Below are 17,800 nucleotides of genomic sequence, written 5' to 3' on the forward strand. Positions count from 1 at the left end.
AGAGAGACAAGGCTGGGGGTGAGGGTTTCTTACTCCTTTACTTCCACCCATCCTGGCCTGTGGCGAAGGACATCCATGAGAGTATTCATAAGAGTGGTCTTGAACCGGATTGATGCTCTCTGCTCTCTGCAAGACATGGCAATGGAACACTTGCTCAGAATCAACTATTTCCATAGGACAGTCCAGGGATAGGATAAAAGGGAAAGGAAGAAAGGTCAAGTTCCATACATGGAAATGCCAAAACATAGAATTACTGAATTTTAGAATTTAGCATCATAGCATGAAACAAAATAATCAAATTGAGAATGATAGAATCTTTGAATCATTGAAAAATAATAGCAATCATTGTCTTCAGTGCCTTTCATGGTCTGGTTTCTTTACATATGCCATGGCTAATCCTTATACTAAGTGATATGTTTTTGCAAATCCCCTTTTCTGTCACTCATCTGAGAAGATGGAATGGATATACTTTTCCCTTTTCCTCCTACCAGGACAACTAAAACCCCAGGACATTAGATATGAAACAAGTATAAGAAGACCCTGAAAGGTGGACAGAAGAAGGCAGATCGGCTAAGGACCTCAGGACCTGTGGAACAGCATGTGGTGAATTCCCTGGGTTACCTTTTTGCCTCATAGATCCCAGATGTGGAGATGAAGAAGCCAGCAAGTCTGAAACACCAAAGGGCACAGACAAAAAAAACGTCCAACAAAAGCCTGCTCTCTCCAGCTGACAAAACCAGGAAAGGAACACTTAAGACAATAACTTCTCTACTCTGGCCAACCCCGGCAGAAACAAATCTGTGGCCCACCCTCACTTATGCTAGCAAAGGCTGAGTGGGGAATCTAGACTGCCCACCAGGTTGTAACAAGGTACCCAATATCCCCCAAGACCCCTGGCTAGGCTGGTGTCAGAGAAGGTCAAAGATGTAGCCGGGACTTTCATCCCTAGCAGGTGGTAGTGAGGTGCCCACCCCTGCTGTGTCAGTGGAGATCATGTGCCTGGGCTTCCACCCCCACCTGGCAGTAAGGAGGCACCCCTCTCCCTTGGGCTGATGTCAACGGAGGCCTAGTGGAGAGTCAGGACTTTCAATACCACCCAGTGGTAATGAGGCTGCACTTCCTGTGGTGTTCATGTGAGTCAGGTAGGGAGCAGTAGCAAGGAACTCCTAACCCTCCCGGCCAGGGTGGTATCAGCAAAGGCCGAGTGGAACCAGAGCTCCTATTCCACCCAGCAGTAAGAAGGAACCCCCTTCACCCTCAAGTGTCAATGGAGGTCAAGTGGGGAGCCTGGAATTCTACACTCTTTGGTAGTAATGAGATGGTACCATGCCCCCTTCCCTGGCCAGAGTGATGTCAGAAAATGTCACCTAAAAGAGGTTTAAACAAGATCCAGAGTTCTATGGCATAATATACCCCAAATGTTCAGGTTTCAACTGAAAATCACTTGTCATACCAAGAATCAGGAAAATCTCAATATGACTAAGAAAAATCAATAGATACCCAAGAGGGAAGAGATATGGGAACATATGTATATGTATAACTGATTCACTTTGTTATAAAGCAGAAACTAACACACCATTGTAAAGCAATTATACTCCAATAAAAATGTTTAAAAAAATCAATAGATACCAATGCCAAAATGGCAGATGTGTTAGAATGATCTGACAAATATTTTAAAGCAGCCATCATAAAAATGTTTCAATGAGTAATTAAGAACACATTTGAAGAATATGTGAAGAACACTGGAAGAAAGCAAGGGTGTCCACTCTTACAACTCTTATTCAACATAGCACTAGAAGTTCCAACCAGTGCAATAAGTCAATAAAAGGGACGTAGATCAGAAAGGAAGACTGTGTAAAAATTGCAGAAGACTGTGTAAAAATTCCCACGGAATCTAAAAATCAATTCATGAACTAATAGGTGAGTACAGTGAGATCACAGGATATAAGATGAACGTACAAATCAGTTATATTTCTATATACTATCAATGAACACATGAACTCTGAAATTAAAAATACAGTTTACAACTATTACTTTTAAAAAGAGCAATATTTAGGTGCAAATCTAACACAACATATGCAGGAATTATGTACTAAAAACTACAAAATGCTGATGCAAAAATTCAGAGAAGGTCTAGATAAATTGAGAGCCCCACCGTGTTCATGGATTGGAGGACTCAGCAGAGTAGAGATGTCAATTCTTCCCAAACTGGTGTGCAGACTTAGTGTGATTCCTGAGATCAAAATCCCAGTAAGATTTTTTTGTAGATATAGATAATTCTAAAATGTATGTGGAAAGGCAAAGATATTAGAACTAGAATATCTAAAACAATTTTGAAAAGAAGAATAAAGTGGGGTAAATCAGTCTAACCAATTTCAAAACATTATGTAGCTGCAATAATCAAGACTGTGTGGTATTCACAGAGAAAGAGATACAAAGACCAAGAGAACAACCAACCAACCAACAACAAACAAACAACCAAGAGATGGACCCGCACAAATATGCCCAACTGAATTTTTAGCAATTATTTATTTGGCTGTGTGTGGGCCCTTGGCTGCAGCATGCGGGATCTAGTTCCCTGACCAGGGATCAAACCTGGGCCCCCTGCACTGGGACCATGGAGTCTTAACTGCTGGACCACCAGGGAAGTCCCTGCCCAACTGAATTTTGACAAATGAACAAAAGCAATTCAATGGAGGAAGAATAGCCTTTTCAATAAATGGTGCTGGAGAACTGGATATGCACATGCAAAAAATGAACCTAGGCTTAAACCTCATACTTTATATAAAGTATAAAGTACTTTATACTTTAACTCAAAATGGATCACAAACTTAAGTGTAAAATGTAAAATTATAAAACAGAGGAAAATCTTTGGGATCTAAGAGCTAGGCAAAGAATTTTTAGATTTGACACTACGAGCATGCTCCATAAAAGGGAAAACTGATAAATTGGACACCTTCAAACTTAACAATTTCTGCTCTTTAAAGGACTCTGTTAAGTCAATGAAAAGGCAAGGTACAGCCTAGGAGAAAATATTTGCAACCACATATTTGACAAAGGACTACTATCTAGAATACATAAAGAATTCTCAAAACTCAACATTAAAAAGAAAATCCAATTAGAAAATGGGCAAAAGACATGAACAGATATTTCACCAAAGAGGATATACAGATGACAAATGAGCACATGGAAAGATGTTCAACATCGTTTATCATTAGGGAAGTACAAATTAAAACCACAATGATATAGAAATACACAAGTATCAGAATGGCTAAAATAAAAAACTCTGACAACACCAGCTGCTGGAAAGGACACAGAGAAACTGAATCACTCATACATCGCTGACGGGAATATAAAATGGTACAGCCACCTTGGAAAATAATTTGGCAGTTTCTTAAAAAACTAAGCATGCGACTACCATATAACCCAGCAATTGTACTCTTGGGCATTTACCCCAGTGAAATGAAAACTAACACACAAACCTGTACTTGAATGTTCATAACAGCTTTATTCATAATAGCCCCAGACTGGAAGAAAACCCAGATGTCTTTCAATAGGTAAGTGGTTAAACGCATGGTGGTATATCCGTTCCCTGGAATACTAGTCAGCAATAAAAAGGAATGAACTGTTTATGCACTCAACAACCTGAATATATCTCTAGCGAAGCTGCTGAGTGAAAAAGGTCAGTCCCAAAAGGTTAGTATATAATGTGTGATTCCATTATAAAAACTCTGGGGCTTCCCTGATGGCACAGTGGTTGAGAGTCCGCCTGCCGATGCAGGGGACATGGGTTCGTGCCCTGGTCCGGGAAGATCCCACATGCCGCGGGGCGGCTGGGCCCGTGAGCCATGGCTGCTGAGCCTGCGCGTCCAGAGCCTGTGCTCCGCAACGGGAGAGACCACAACAGTGAGAGGCTTGCGTACCGCAAAAAAAAAAAAAAACTCTTTGAAAGGACAAAATCATTGAAAAGAGAACAGAACAACAGTTGCTGGGGGTTAAAGATAGGGTACGTTGGGATGGGGAGGAAGAGGGGGAGGGAGGGGAAGTAGGTGTGGTTATAAAAGGCACTATGAGGGATCCTTTTGGTGATGGAAGTATTCCCTATCTTGACTGTATCAATGTCAATATCCTAGTTGGATGCTGTGCTATAGTTTTACTCTGTTACCACTGGGGGGAATTGGGTAAAGAGCACATAAGATCTCTCTGTATTATTTCTTACAACTGCATATGAATCCACAATTAAAATATTCAATTTTAAAAATTAACAGTTTTTTTTTTTGGCTGTACAACTTGCAGGATCTTATTTCCCTGATCAGGGATTGAACCAGGCCCTTGGCAGTGAAAGTGCGGAGTCCTAACTGGACTGCCAGGGAATTCCCAACACATCTTTAGATGTCTGGCTAATGGCTACCTTTATCGAGCAATGATTAGAAGAGGGCATGCTGGTGATGTTCTGTTTCCTGATGTGGGTATATTAAGTTTATGAAAATTCACTGAGCTGTAAAATTATGATATACTCAACTTTCTGTATATATAACAGAACTCTATAACAAAATATACCACAAATAAAGTTAAAGGACTACCTATAGATTAAGAAAAAATATTTGCGGAGCTTATAATCCATAGGAGATTTGGACCAAGTACATAAAGAACGACTACAAATCATTAAGAAAAAGACAAACTCAATAGAAAAGTATCTACAAGCTATGAACAGGCAATTAATAGCACAGGAAATTTAAATGACCAACAAGCGTGTTAAAAGACACTCAACCTTACCAATAACTAAGAAATGTAAATTAAAATACCAGGGAGAGGACTTCTGCTTTTGGTTATGATGTAAAAGAATGTAAAAGACTTTCAATCCTATAGTAACAATGAGAAAAAAATGTACAAAATAAATATACTTGTCCATGGGGCTAGTGGAGAGCAATAGACAAAAGAAAACTTGATGAACTGATTCCAGAGAGAAACAAGGCCCCTTCATGGGGGGGAGCAGAGAGATGCAGCCGTTTCCAGATCTGGGCTGGCTGCCGGGCCTGGGGTGGGCAAGTGGAGGAGCAATCCAGCCGTGGAAGAGAGAGCTTGTGGCACCAGGAGAAATCAGCTGAGCTTATACGATATGTAGGATGGCAAAACAAATCAAAATCTGGAAGGGCCCATTCCAAAGCCAAACCAAACAAAACCAGATTCTGGCAAATTTGCTTAAGAAAGGAACAGTAGAGAAAACAGTACAGCTGAGAGAAAACCCAGACTCCTGCATGTTTACATGGTGTTTGCATTCCGGCAGCCCTGCCAGAATTGAATTCAAACATGAACAACAACAACAACAACAACAAAAATCAAACAAACAAACAAAAAAAATGAACTGCAGTCCAATCTCCTCCCAGGTCAAATACTAACAAGCTCAAAACAGCAGTACAGGAGGCTAGGCTTGGGGTGAACTCAGTGTAATTAAAGCTTTAGTCCAACCCATGTTCCCAGTGCATATAAAAGTTATGTTTACACTATACTGTAGTCTATTAAGTGTGCAATAGCATCGTGTCTTTTTAAAAATGTACATATCTTAATTAAAAAATAATTCATTGCTAAAATAAGTTAACCATCATCGGAGCCTTCAGTGAGTTGTAGTAGTAACATCAAAGATTGCTGATGACAGATCATCATAACAAATATAATAATCATGAAACAGTTTGAAATATTGTGAGAATTACCAAAGCATGACACAGACACGAAGGGAGCAAATTCTGTTGGAAAAATGGTACCAATAGACTTTGTTGATGCAGGGTTGCCGCAAACCTTCAATTTGTAAAAAACATAATATCTGTAAACTGCAATAAAGCAAAACACAATAAAATGATGTATGCCTGTATACACACACACACATACACATATGTGGGTGTGGGTGTGGGTGTGTGTAATTTTTTGGTCTTCACTGTTTTTTATACACAATGACCAGAATGGAATATAAAAAATATACGACATGCAATAATAAAGCAGAAAAATGTAATGCATGATCAAGAGGAAAAACTCTATATTTTGTTATAGAGTTCTGTTATATATACATAACTCATAAATGACCCAATTATTGGAATTATTAAAGACTTTAAACAGATATTATAAATGTGTTAAAGAATTTACATGCAAAGTGAGAGAGTGGCATGGACATATACACACTACCAAACGCAAAATAGATAGCTAGTGAGAAGCAGCTGCAGAGCACAGGGAGATCAGCTCGGTGGTTTGTGACCACCTAGAGGGGTGGAATAGGGAGGGTGGGAGGGAGACGCAAGAGGGAAGAGATATGGGAACATATGTATATGTATAACTGATTCACTTTGTTATAAAGCAGAAACTAACACACCATTGTAAAGCAATTATACTCCAATAAAGATGAAAAAAAAAGAATTTACGTGAAAAGGTGGATATAATGAGTAAATATATTTAATTATATTAAATATATATTAAATATATTTAATTACACTTAATATAATGAGTTATTGCAGAAAAGACGCTGAAAGTCTAAAAAAGAACCAAAATGGAAAAATGTAGAACTGAAAATTATAGTATCTGAAATTAAAAATTCATAGGATGAGCTCAACAGGGGATTGGACATTGTAGAAATAAGGATAGTAATGTTAGTCAAAGGGTACAAATTTCTAGTTATAAGAGGAATGAGTTTTGAGGATATAATGTACAGCATTGTGACTATACTGTATGATAGACTTAAAAGTTGCTCAGAGTAGACCTTAAGTGTTCTCAAGTATATCTTAAGTGTTCTCACCATAACAACAACAACAAAATGGTAGTTATGTGAGGTGAAGGATGTGTTAACTAACCTTATTGTTGTAAACATTTTACAATATATATATATGTGTATCAAATCATCACATTGTCCACCTTAAATCATACAATGTTTTATGCCAATTATATCTCAATAAAGCTGGAAAAAAATTTAAGATAATAAATTTGAAGACAGGTCAATAGAAATTATTCAATCTGAATTAGAGAAAGAAAAAATTTAGAAGAACAGAATCTCAGTGCCTTATGGGATAATATCAAGCAACCTAACATACATGTAACTGGAATCCCAGAAGGAGATGGGAGCAAATAGGACGGAAAATATTTTTCAAAAAAATGATGGCTGAAAAATTTCCAAGTTTGACTAAATTATCAAGTCACAGATCCAAGAAGCTCAATTAACTCCAAGCAGAATAAATACAAAACACACACACACACATACACAAAGGCAAACAAACTATAGTCAAATTTCTGCAAACCAGAGAAGTCTTAAAAACAGACAAGGGAAAAAGACACATACAGGTGTGTGCGTGTATGTGTATGTGTAACTGCCGGGGCGGTGGTGGGGAGACAGTGTAAAGCACAGCTGACTTCTCATCAGAGACAATGCAAGCCTAAAGACAAAGGGACATCATCTTTTAAGGATTTTAAAGGAAGGTTCTTCAGGTAGAAGGAAACTTATACCAGAAGGAGATTCAGACCTATAAGAAGGGATAAAGAGTGGAGTAAATTTGAAATACTTTCTTCGATATCTTAATTAAAAAAAACAAACAGTTAACTATGTAAAGTGAATATAATGAGAATGTATTGTAGGGCTGGGACTTCCCTGGTGGTTAAGACTCCATGCTTCCAGTGCAGGGGCTGAGGGTTTGATCACTGGTCAGGGAGCTAAGATCCCATGTGCCAGGTGGTGTGGCCAAAAAGTAAAAACAACAACAACAAAAAACTACATTGTAAAAAAAAAAAAAAGAATGTATTGTAGGGTTTATAATATATTTACAAGTAAAATATATGACAAAAATAGCAGCACGAAAGATGGGAGGGGAGTAAACAGAGCATGCTGTTCTAGGGCTCTTATGTTGTACACGAAGTGGTATAATATTGAGTCAAGGTAGATGGTGATAAATTAAGGATGCATATTGTAATTCCCTAGAGCAGTGGTTCTTTTTTTTTTTTTTTAATAAATTTATTTATTTATTTATTGGCTGCATTGGGTCTTCGTTGCTTTCTCTAGTTGTGGCAAGCCGGGGTTACTCTTCAATGGCGTGCGCGGGCTTCTCTTGTTGTGGAGCACTGGCTCTAGGCATGGGCTTCAGTAGTTGTGGTATGTGGGCTCAGTAGCTGTGGCTCACGGGGTCTAGAGCGCAGGCTCAGTAGTTGTGGCACTCGGGCTCAGTTGCTCCGAAGCATGTGGGATCTTCCTGGACCAGAGATGGAAACCGTGTCCCCTGCATTGGCAGGCAGATTTTTAACCACTGCACCACCAGGGAAGTCCCAAAGCAGTGGTTCTTGATGTGTGGTCCAAGTACTCCTCAAGGTCCCCAACTCTCAGGGGTACACAAAGTCCTCCCCTTTCAACAACATATCTTTGTGAGGCTAGATTTTCTTCCTACTCTTCAGGCAAAATAACGTATCACAACAGATTGAATACAGAAAATTTGAGAAGCTGAATGTTTTCTATTAAACCAGACATTGAAGAGCCTCACAAAAAATGTAAAACAACCACCACTCATTTCAGTAAATTTGGGGGAGGGAGAAAATAGTTATAGTTCATAAAAATATATTATTTATGCTTCCATGTAATGAGTATGTGATTGCTGTTTAAATGAATTAATAAATAAGTATTTTTTAAATTTATCATTTAAAATTCCTAATGTGGTAAATATTGATAAGTATAAGCCGCATAAACAAAATTTATTACAGTCCACAATGATTTTTAAGTTGTAAAGGGATCCTGAGGTCAAATTTTGAAAACTACTGTTCTAAAGTAGTAAAATATTTAAAGCTAATCCAAAACAGTAAAGAAATACAAGTTCAAATCCATCAGATTGGAGAAAATATTTAAACTCAGGCAAATACCAAGTGTTTGCAAGAATGTGGAGAAATGATAGCGATGCTGATGAGAGTGTAAATTGGATAAACTTTTGGAGAAAAATTTGGCATATTAAAACCATCGATTACTATTTCATACACATTAGACTGGCAAAAATCTAAAAGTCCAAGTTTTAGCAACAATGTGCTAAAATGGAAAATCCTCCTCTGCCAGTAGAAGGCACTTTGAAGAACCACATGACAGTATTTAGGAAGTTGAATGTGCATATACTCTACACCCAGCAATTCTATCCTAGATCTACACCCTAGGTAGATACCCTACATATGTACTCGGCAATATACATACAAGGATGTTCATAATATTTTTATGGAAGTAATTTGCAGCACACACTGTTGGTGGTCCATCCTTATCCCTTGGGCATTTGCCGTTCCTGTGCATGCAAATCACAGGGCTTTCCTCTGCCAGCACCTGCAGCTCTTTACCTGAAGTCTTCTTCTAGCCCTTGGTCTGCTCAGCCAGTGCTTGGAGTAGATCTGAAGTACCAGGGAGTTAACTGCCCTCCCCCCAGCAGCATAAAACAGCAGCATAAAACCAATGATGGGGCTTCCCTGGTGGCGCAGTGGTTGAGAGTCCGCCTGCCGATGCAGGGGACATGGGTTCGTGCCCCAGTCCGGGAAGATCCCACATGCCGCGAAGCGGCTGGGCCCGTGAGCCATGGCCGCTGAGCCTGCGCGTCCGGAGCCTGTGCTCCGCAATGGGAGACGCCACAACAGTGAGAGGCCCGCGTACCGCAAAAAAAAAAAAAAAAAAAAAAACCAATGATGACTGAAGTTTATGGATAAATCCTCCAGCTCTTTCATCACTCAGTTGGGGTAAGTCTACGGTGTGTTCTACGCTATCTCATAGGAATCCCCAGTGGGATGGAGCCCCACTTGCCCACAGCAATAACCTGTCAATAATGCACTTTTTATTGGTTTCTTTCCCTGAGCTGTCTCACTTCCCCACTTCCCTGCCGATGCTTACTAGAATCACCTTCCAGATAAACGATCTGCTCTCACATCCTTATCTCAGGGTCTGCTTCTGGAGGAAACCAATATAAGACACAACCTAAGTGCCTTTCAGAAGGCAGATAGATAAATAACTTGTGGTATATAATGGAACTCATACAGTAGTTAAAATGTATCCAGAGCTACATGCACCAACATGGATAAATACTGAAAGTATAATTTCGTGAGACAAAAGCAGGGTGCAGAATATAACAGTATAATGCCACTTATGTAACTTTTATTCCTAGCCACTCGGGCAGCTAGGGGTGTCCATGTGACACAATTTGGGTCAATAAGATAAAACTGCTAAGGAGGGTAGGTTCCTGGGAAGTGTTTATTCTTTTGATTTGAGAGAGAGATGGCTTGAGTCTGCCCTCCCCCCTGCTTCCCATCTTGATCATGACATGAAGGCTGAAGCTATAGCAGCCACTTGGTGTCCATCAGGAAAATGTGAAGGCAATCACAGAGACACTAACTCTGACATTGTTGAACCACTGCACCAGCCCTCCAGACTCTTTGTTACAAGAGGAAAAGAAATACAATTTTTTAAAGGTACTATTAGTTGGGTTTCCTGTTACTTGTAGCTAAATGTATTTCTAATCAATATCTGCCTTGATCAAACAGATGGATGGGTCCTGTTAACTGAAGTGCTCTTTGTTTTGTTGAGGTGGGAGTGGGTGTGTAAGTTTAGGGCCAGGAGCTGGAACACAGTGGAACACTGTGCATGCAAGAGTGAAAGGTTTGAAATTGGTGGAAAGGAGTCAGTACAGAGACAAAGAAGGCAGAGAAGATGGGTGCTGCATGAGAGAAAGGTCAGAGGCCATGCATGCCTGCCCCAGAGGTGGTGTAGCCAGGAAGGGCATTAGAAAGAACAGAAATATATAATGAAATAGGGAATAGAAAATCCTAAAATTTTTGCCATGGTGTGTGCAATGTAAATTACCTCCCCTAATTCCCACAAAAATCTTCAGTAAAGTCTGCATTGCTCACTCCTGCTTTGTGCAAGTGGATTATTTTTAAGAAATCCAAAGAGGTGCTGAGTTCTATAACCAGGTTATTGATGCAGAGCGATGCAGAAGTTCACAGTGCAGTTGACATTTGCATCATCAAGTCAACTTCACATGGTTGTTGAAGGAGGCAAGGAAACACAGTTAGACACAACATGGGCCATGGAGTCCAACAAGCTCTGCCACTAACAGATGCTATGGTCTTGAGCAAGTAACTTAGCCTCCCTGAGCTTCAGTTTCCCCATCTGTAAAGTGGACATAAGAGTAGTATCTATTTCAAAGAATTGTGGTAAGGATTCGATGAGATATACAAGTAAAGTAACAAGCTCAGGGCCTGGCACATGGTAAGTGCTCACTAATTGTTTATTATCATTATCATTATTTAAGTAAAGAAGTGGGGAGGGAGGGATGGACAAAGGGAAGGAAGGAAGGCAGCAAGCAAGCAGGCAGTTAGTTCTGGGTTTACTGGATTGGGTGGGATCACTCACCGCTCTTTTCCCTTTGGCAGTCCATGCCCCTTGTAATTTTGATTCTGCAATGAGAAAAGGAAAGTGATGTAATTTTATGCATATCTACCCTGCTTCCCAAATCGACTTAACTGTAGATATTAAAATGCTCAAACTATCAGACTCAACACTGCCCAGATGCTATGACATGAAGGTTCAGCCTGGCCAATTTCTTATTAGTCAACATGTGCCTAGTAACTTGGTCCTTGAAATGAACCCCCAAGAATCCAAGGGTCCACCTCACTGTAGGCTTACTCCACAGGCATGACCAGTATAGTGAACGTCCGGTTTTCAATGCTCTAAAAGTCCAACCATTAACCCCTGTTTGAGGGCTGAACTCAGCAGGCTCTGTGAGAAGGATGTGGACCTACTCTAACCTTGAATGTTTGATTAGACCCATGATCCAGGAGGAGCTGGGTCAAAGACTCAGAGCAATGTTAATTCCTTCTACCCAAAATGGACCTTCCAAATCCTCAAAGGGTGGTAGGTATTATTCTCCTCCAACTATGTCCAAAACAGTTTCACCCTCAGTCCTGATAAGACTAATCCCTAAGGCAGATATGAAAAAAGAACTAGAAATTGGTCCGATGCAGGATGACCTTTGCACCTTGGACAGACGTGCCATCTGTATTAGTTTTCTACTGCTGCACTGCACAACAAATTACCACAAACTTAGTGGCTTAAAACAGTGCAAATCTATATCTCACAGTTTCCTTGGACCAGGAATCTGGGCACATCTTAGCTGGATCCTCTGCTCAGGTCTTGCAAGGCTACAATCAAGGTGATGGCTGGAGTTGTATTTCTCCTCTGGGGCTTGGGGTTCTCTTCCAAGATCATCCAGATTGTTGGCAGAATTGTTACTTGGGGTTGTAGGACTGAGGTCCCTGTTTACTTGCTAGTCATTGGCTGGGACTGCTCTCAGCTCTAGAGGCCACTTGCAGTTCCTTTTGAAGTGGCCCCCATAGGCAGTTCACAACATAGATGTTGCTTTTCTTCCAGGCCAACAGGAGCATGTCCTTCTGATTTCCAACCCTCCCCCCACTCCAAGTCAGCTATGGCAGAGTCTTATATAATGTATTGTAATCATGGTAATAACTATCCCATCAAATTCACAGGCTCCATGGACACTCAAGGGAGGGAATTATACAAGGTGTGTACACTGAGGATGGGAATCTTGGGGGCCACCTTAGAATTCTGCCTACCACACAATCCTACCCCTCAAAAAGCCAGTGGAAGGGGATAGAGCCCCTCTAATTCCTCCAGAACTAGTCAAGTGTCCTAATCTTTTTTCATATCTTTTCTATTCTCATATGTTTATGTATGTTTATTCAGTTGCTCCAGAGTCTTTGCTTGAAAAACCTTCCCTTTCCTCACTGAATTGCCTTGCCTCTTCTGTCAAAATTCAATTGACTATGTATATGTAGGTCTATCTCTAGACTTTATTTTGTTCTATTGACTTATTTGTCTACCCTTATGTCACTACCACACTGTCTTAATTACCATAGCTTTCTAGTAAATCTTTGAAATCAGGTAGCGTAAGTCAAACTTATTTTTTTTCAAGATTGTCTTTGCAATTTGAGGTCCTTTGGACTTCAGTATAAATGTTAGGATCAGACTTCCCTGGTGGTGCAGTGGTTAAGAATCTGCCTGCCAATGCAGGGGACATGGGTTCAAGCCCTGGTCCAGGAAGATCCCACATGCCGCGGAGCAGCTGGGACCAAGTGCCACAACTACTGAAGCCCGTGCGCCTAGAGCCCATGCTCTGCAACAAGAGAAGCCACCGCAATGAGAAGCCCTCGCATCACAATGAAGAGTAGCCCCCGCTCTCTACAAACTAGAGAAAGCCCCCATGCAGCAATGAAGACCCAACGCATCCCAAAATTAATTAGTTAATTAATTTTTTAAAAAATGTTAGGATCAGTTTGCTATTCTATCACAAAAAGTATGTTGGGTTTTTTTATTGGGATTGTATTGAATGTACAGATCATTTGGGGAAGAAGTGACACCATAAACTATTGAGTTCATCATTCCATGAATATGGTCTATCTCTATTAATTTAAGTCTTCAATTTCTTTCCACAATGTCTTCTAGTTTTCAGTATAGAAGTCTTGAACATTTTTAATTAGATTTATTCATAGGTATTTGATTTTGTGATGCTATTGTAAATTTTTAATTTTCCAATTATTTGATAATAGTATATTGTGGTAAACAAAATAATGCTCCCTCAAAATGTGTCCATGTCCTCGGGCTTCCCTGGTGGCGCAGTGGTTAAGAATTCGCCTGCCAATGCAGGGGACACAGGTTCAAGCCCTGGTCCGGGAAGATCCCACGTGCCGCAGAGCAGAGCAACTAAGCCCGTGCGCCACTACTACTGAAGCCGACACGCCTAGAGCCCATGCTCTGCAACAAGAAAAGCCACGGCCATGAGAAACCCGCACACCACAACAAAGAGTAGACCCCGCTTGCAAAAGCTCGCGCGCAGCAACGAAGATCAGCGCAGCCAAGAATAAATAAATACATTAATTTAATTTAAAAAACAATTTTAAAAAATGTGTCCATGTTCTAATCCCTAGAACCTGTGAATGTGTTACATTACATGGCAAAGGGAAATTAAGGTTGTAGAAGGAATTAAGGTTTGGAATCAACTGACTTTAAAACAAAGAGATTATCCTGAAGTATACAGGTGGGCCCAATGTAATCACTCATTTTAATGCTCTGGGAGGGAAATAAAGAAATTTATTTCTTTAGGTACCATTCATCAGAGGTGCAACACGGGATAAGAAGCAGGTTGGGGTGGGAGAGCTGGATTCTAGAGTAATTCATTCCTCTCTCTGGGTCTAATCTTTCCCACTTCTGAAATGGGGGAGTTGGCCTGTGCACTCCTAGAGGGCAGGGGCTTGCCAGATTCACCTCTGTGGCCCCATTGGCCAGCACTGGGGTCGCCTGGGAAAAAAACACATTAGCGTTTTGGGGGTGGATGGATAGAGGGATGGATGGATTATAGATGGATGAGCGAGTCGCAAGACGGCGCGGGGTGAAAAGATCTCTAAGAGCTTTTCCAGGCCAGGAAATCCGAAATTCTGAGTTTCCCCGGGGGTCACGGAAATCGCTGAGTACAGTTTAGAATCCTAGAGTTTCATAAATTTCCCGCCGGCAAACTGGGTTTCTTGGACTCTCGCAGGAACTCCGGCGTTGCGCGGCATGCCGGGACTTGTAGTTTTTTCTCTGAACTCATCATTTTCTTCCCATTCTAACCGGAATCCCTCCACGAGGACCCCACAACTTCTGAATCCCTCCGCGATTTCCCTCCCTCTCTGGAACGATGGAACATCTCGATCGAGGGGCACCCCTACCTTCTGTCGCGACATGATACGATTCCCCAGGGCCCGACCCAAACCGTCACTGCGTCCCGCTCGAGCGTTTGCGTCCCGTTGCCAAGGCGACGGAGGGAAGGATCTGCCGCTCTGATTGGATGAGGCAAGGACACGCCGTTTGGCGCAGCTCGCAGACTCGAGCTGATTGAAGCCCTTGCGTGTCATTGCGGCCCGGACCCCTCTACTCCCCTTACTTTCTCTCCCAGCCCCACGCCTCCGCGACCCTGGGGCACACCGGGCCAGAGACCAGCTGCCAGCCGCGCGCACTCACTGCCTGGCGTCTCCTCCGGCTGCACTTCGGTTGAACTAATAGCGCTGCGTCTGAAAAGTTGTCAGTTTTTGGTCAATGCGATGGTTCTAAGTTTCCTTACTCGGTCCCTCACTGAGTTACCTGGTCAGTTGGTCACCTGGCCAATCGGTCACTTCTGATCTCTCCCAGTCACTCTAATTCTTAGGCACCAACTATGCTAGGACTCGCCTCAATGCCTGCAGTAGGCTCCTGTCTAGTTGTGCCCACTTTGCCCTATCCATTCCAATTCATTCTCTGCACTGCAGGCAAAGAGCCCTTTAAAACACAAATCTGATCTTGTCTCTCCCCTGCGTATAACCTGAGGTGGCAATTTATTCGTCATTGCACCCTGTATTGGCTCCCTGTCCTTCCTTGCCTCACTTCCCCACTGCCCTGGAATCTATATACCTATATCTATATAGCTGACTAGAAACTATTAAAAAAATTTTGTTGTTGTTGTTGTTTTATACCAACAAAACGTAAGTTATGTAGGAATGTATCTAACAAAATATATGCAAGACATTCATTAAACAACAAATTATTATTAAGCATCTACTCTATGTCTTGCCCCATTCTTGACTCTGAGGATACAGCAGTGAACAAAACCAATAAGGATTGTGGAGTTAATATTCTCATAGAGAAAATTACAAAACATTATTGAAGGACATTAGAGAAGGCCTGAATAAGTGGAGGGATATACCATGTACGTGGATGGGAAGACTCAACATCATAAAGACATGTATTTTCCCAAATACAATCAGGATTTTTGAGAGCCTTATCAAACCAAAACAACAAAGTGTATTTGTTGGGGAAAGGAGATATTTCTCTGCCTATTAAGTCACATTATGGTGCAGGGAGAGGCAAATATTAATGGAATACAATGGAGATCCTAGAAACAGACACAGGTGTGTGTGTGTGTGTGTGTGTGTGTGTGTGTACTTGATGTACCATAGAGGTGGCATCATAAATCAGAAGGGAAAGGATGGAGAACTCAGTAAATGGCACTGAGAAACTGGCATTCCATAGGAATAAAAAATAAGATACCTAATTCAAGTGGATTAAAGAATAAATATGGCAAACAAATATTTCGGACTACAGCTGACCCTTGAACAATGCGGAAGTTAGGGGTGCCAACCCCAAGCAGTTGAAAAACCACCTATAGCTTTACAGCTGGCCTTCCCTATAGACGGTTCCACATCCTTGGATTCAACCAACCTCCGATTGGATAGTACTGTAGTACATGTTTATTGAAAAAAATCTGCATATACGTGGACCTGCTTAGTTCAAAACATGTTGTTCAAGGGCCAACTGTATATACATACATACACAGATAGATATAATTTTATGACTCTATGGTGAAGAAGGATTTCTTAATAAAGCACAACTCATAAGGGAAAAATTGATCTGTGACTCTCTCAAAATTTAAACTGCCATGAAACAGAAGACATTGCAAATTGGATTAAAAGACAAGCAATAGACTAGGAGAGTCTGCAACCTATATAACAAAGGGCAAGCATTCAAAGAACTCCTGAAAACGATTAAGAAAGACTCTCCCCCACAATCTGCAAAAGAAAAGTGAACAAAATATATAAATAGGGAATTTTCAGCGGAAAAAAACTTGAATTGCCAATAGGCAACTGAGATACATAAATCAAAATAATTATAAGAGATGATTTTAAATACATCAACTAGACAAAATTAAAACACATATGCGTGCCAAGTGTCTGTGAGCATGTTGGGGAACAGGAATCTTTACATGATTACATTCACACTTTGGAAGGCAATTTGGCAATATCTCATAAAGTTGAAAAGGCACACACCTTACAACTCGTCGATTCAACTACTGGATATACAGCCCATAGGCTCTCTGAATACAGCTGCACAATCCATGGACTACCTTTTGTTTTACAGCTAATGTGTGAGGTGACAACCTTCCCTAAAGAAATTCGAACACTTGTGCATAGGTCGTATGTATAAGGATGTTCTTTGCATATAATATAAAGCATTCTTTATATTAGTGGAAAATATTAGAAATGATTTAAATGTCCACTGGTAGGGTGATGGATGAATAAAAGGGGATATACCCTAATAAAAAAATACTATACAGTGATTAAAATGAATGATCCAGCTCTATATCAACATGGAAATATCCCCCAAACCTATTGTGGGATCAATAAAAGAAAGTTGTAGAATGATAAATATTTTTAAAGGTTACATTTGTGTTAATTATAAACACACATACAAAAGCATATTCCATATATTTATGGGCATATAGGTATTACAAGTTTAAAAACACAGACTGGAAAGATGCACACCCAATTCATGACAGCGTTGCCTGTGGGGAGAGAATTAAGGAGGAGGAGAGAGGAGAGGAAACTTCAACTACGTCAAGTTAATTTGAAATGGTTTTTTTTAAAGAACCCAGTTGAAGCAAATAGGTCAAAATATTCTTATCTGGATTTGTTTTTCTTTTTTTTTCTAAATGAAAAACAAGCCATAGTAATAAAAGAAAATCAGTACTATGATAGAGGAAGTTTAGGATGTTTTGGGAATGCATAACAGTGAGGTCTAACCAATCTAATTGGGGTCAGCAGAGACTTCCAGGAGGAAATGGGAGTTCATCTGGTAAAGGGGCATTCCAGGCAGAGGGAACAGCATGTACAAAATTGGAAGACAGAGTGAAGCATGTTTGAGGAAGTGAATGCAAATCAGTGACCAGGAAAGAGT

At 40.6% G+C, this 17,800-nt stretch overlaps 1 protein-coding gene across 1 annotated transcript in view; it reads right to left on the bottom strand.

Annotated features, from left to right (window-relative positions):
* TTLL9 (tubulin tyrosine ligase like 9) overlaps nucleotides 1-137 on the bottom strand; it is a 46,329-nt gene extending 46,192 nt beyond the window's left edge. The window contains 1 exon segment of the mRNA XM_007446897.1: nucleotides 34-137. Coding sequence (XP_007446959.1) covers nucleotides 34-137 — 104 coding nt within the window.
* Between the last annotated feature and the right edge of the window lie 17,663 nt (nucleotides 138-17,800).

The sequence above is a fragment of the Lipotes vexillifer genome, unplaced genomic scaffold (assembly GCF_000442215.2).
Source record: "Lipotes vexillifer unplaced genomic scaffold, Lipotes_vexillifer_v1.1 scaffold75, whole genome shotgun sequence".
In the NCBI taxonomy this organism is placed as follows: Eukaryota; Metazoa; Chordata; class Mammalia; order Artiodactyla; family Lipotidae; genus Lipotes; species Lipotes vexillifer.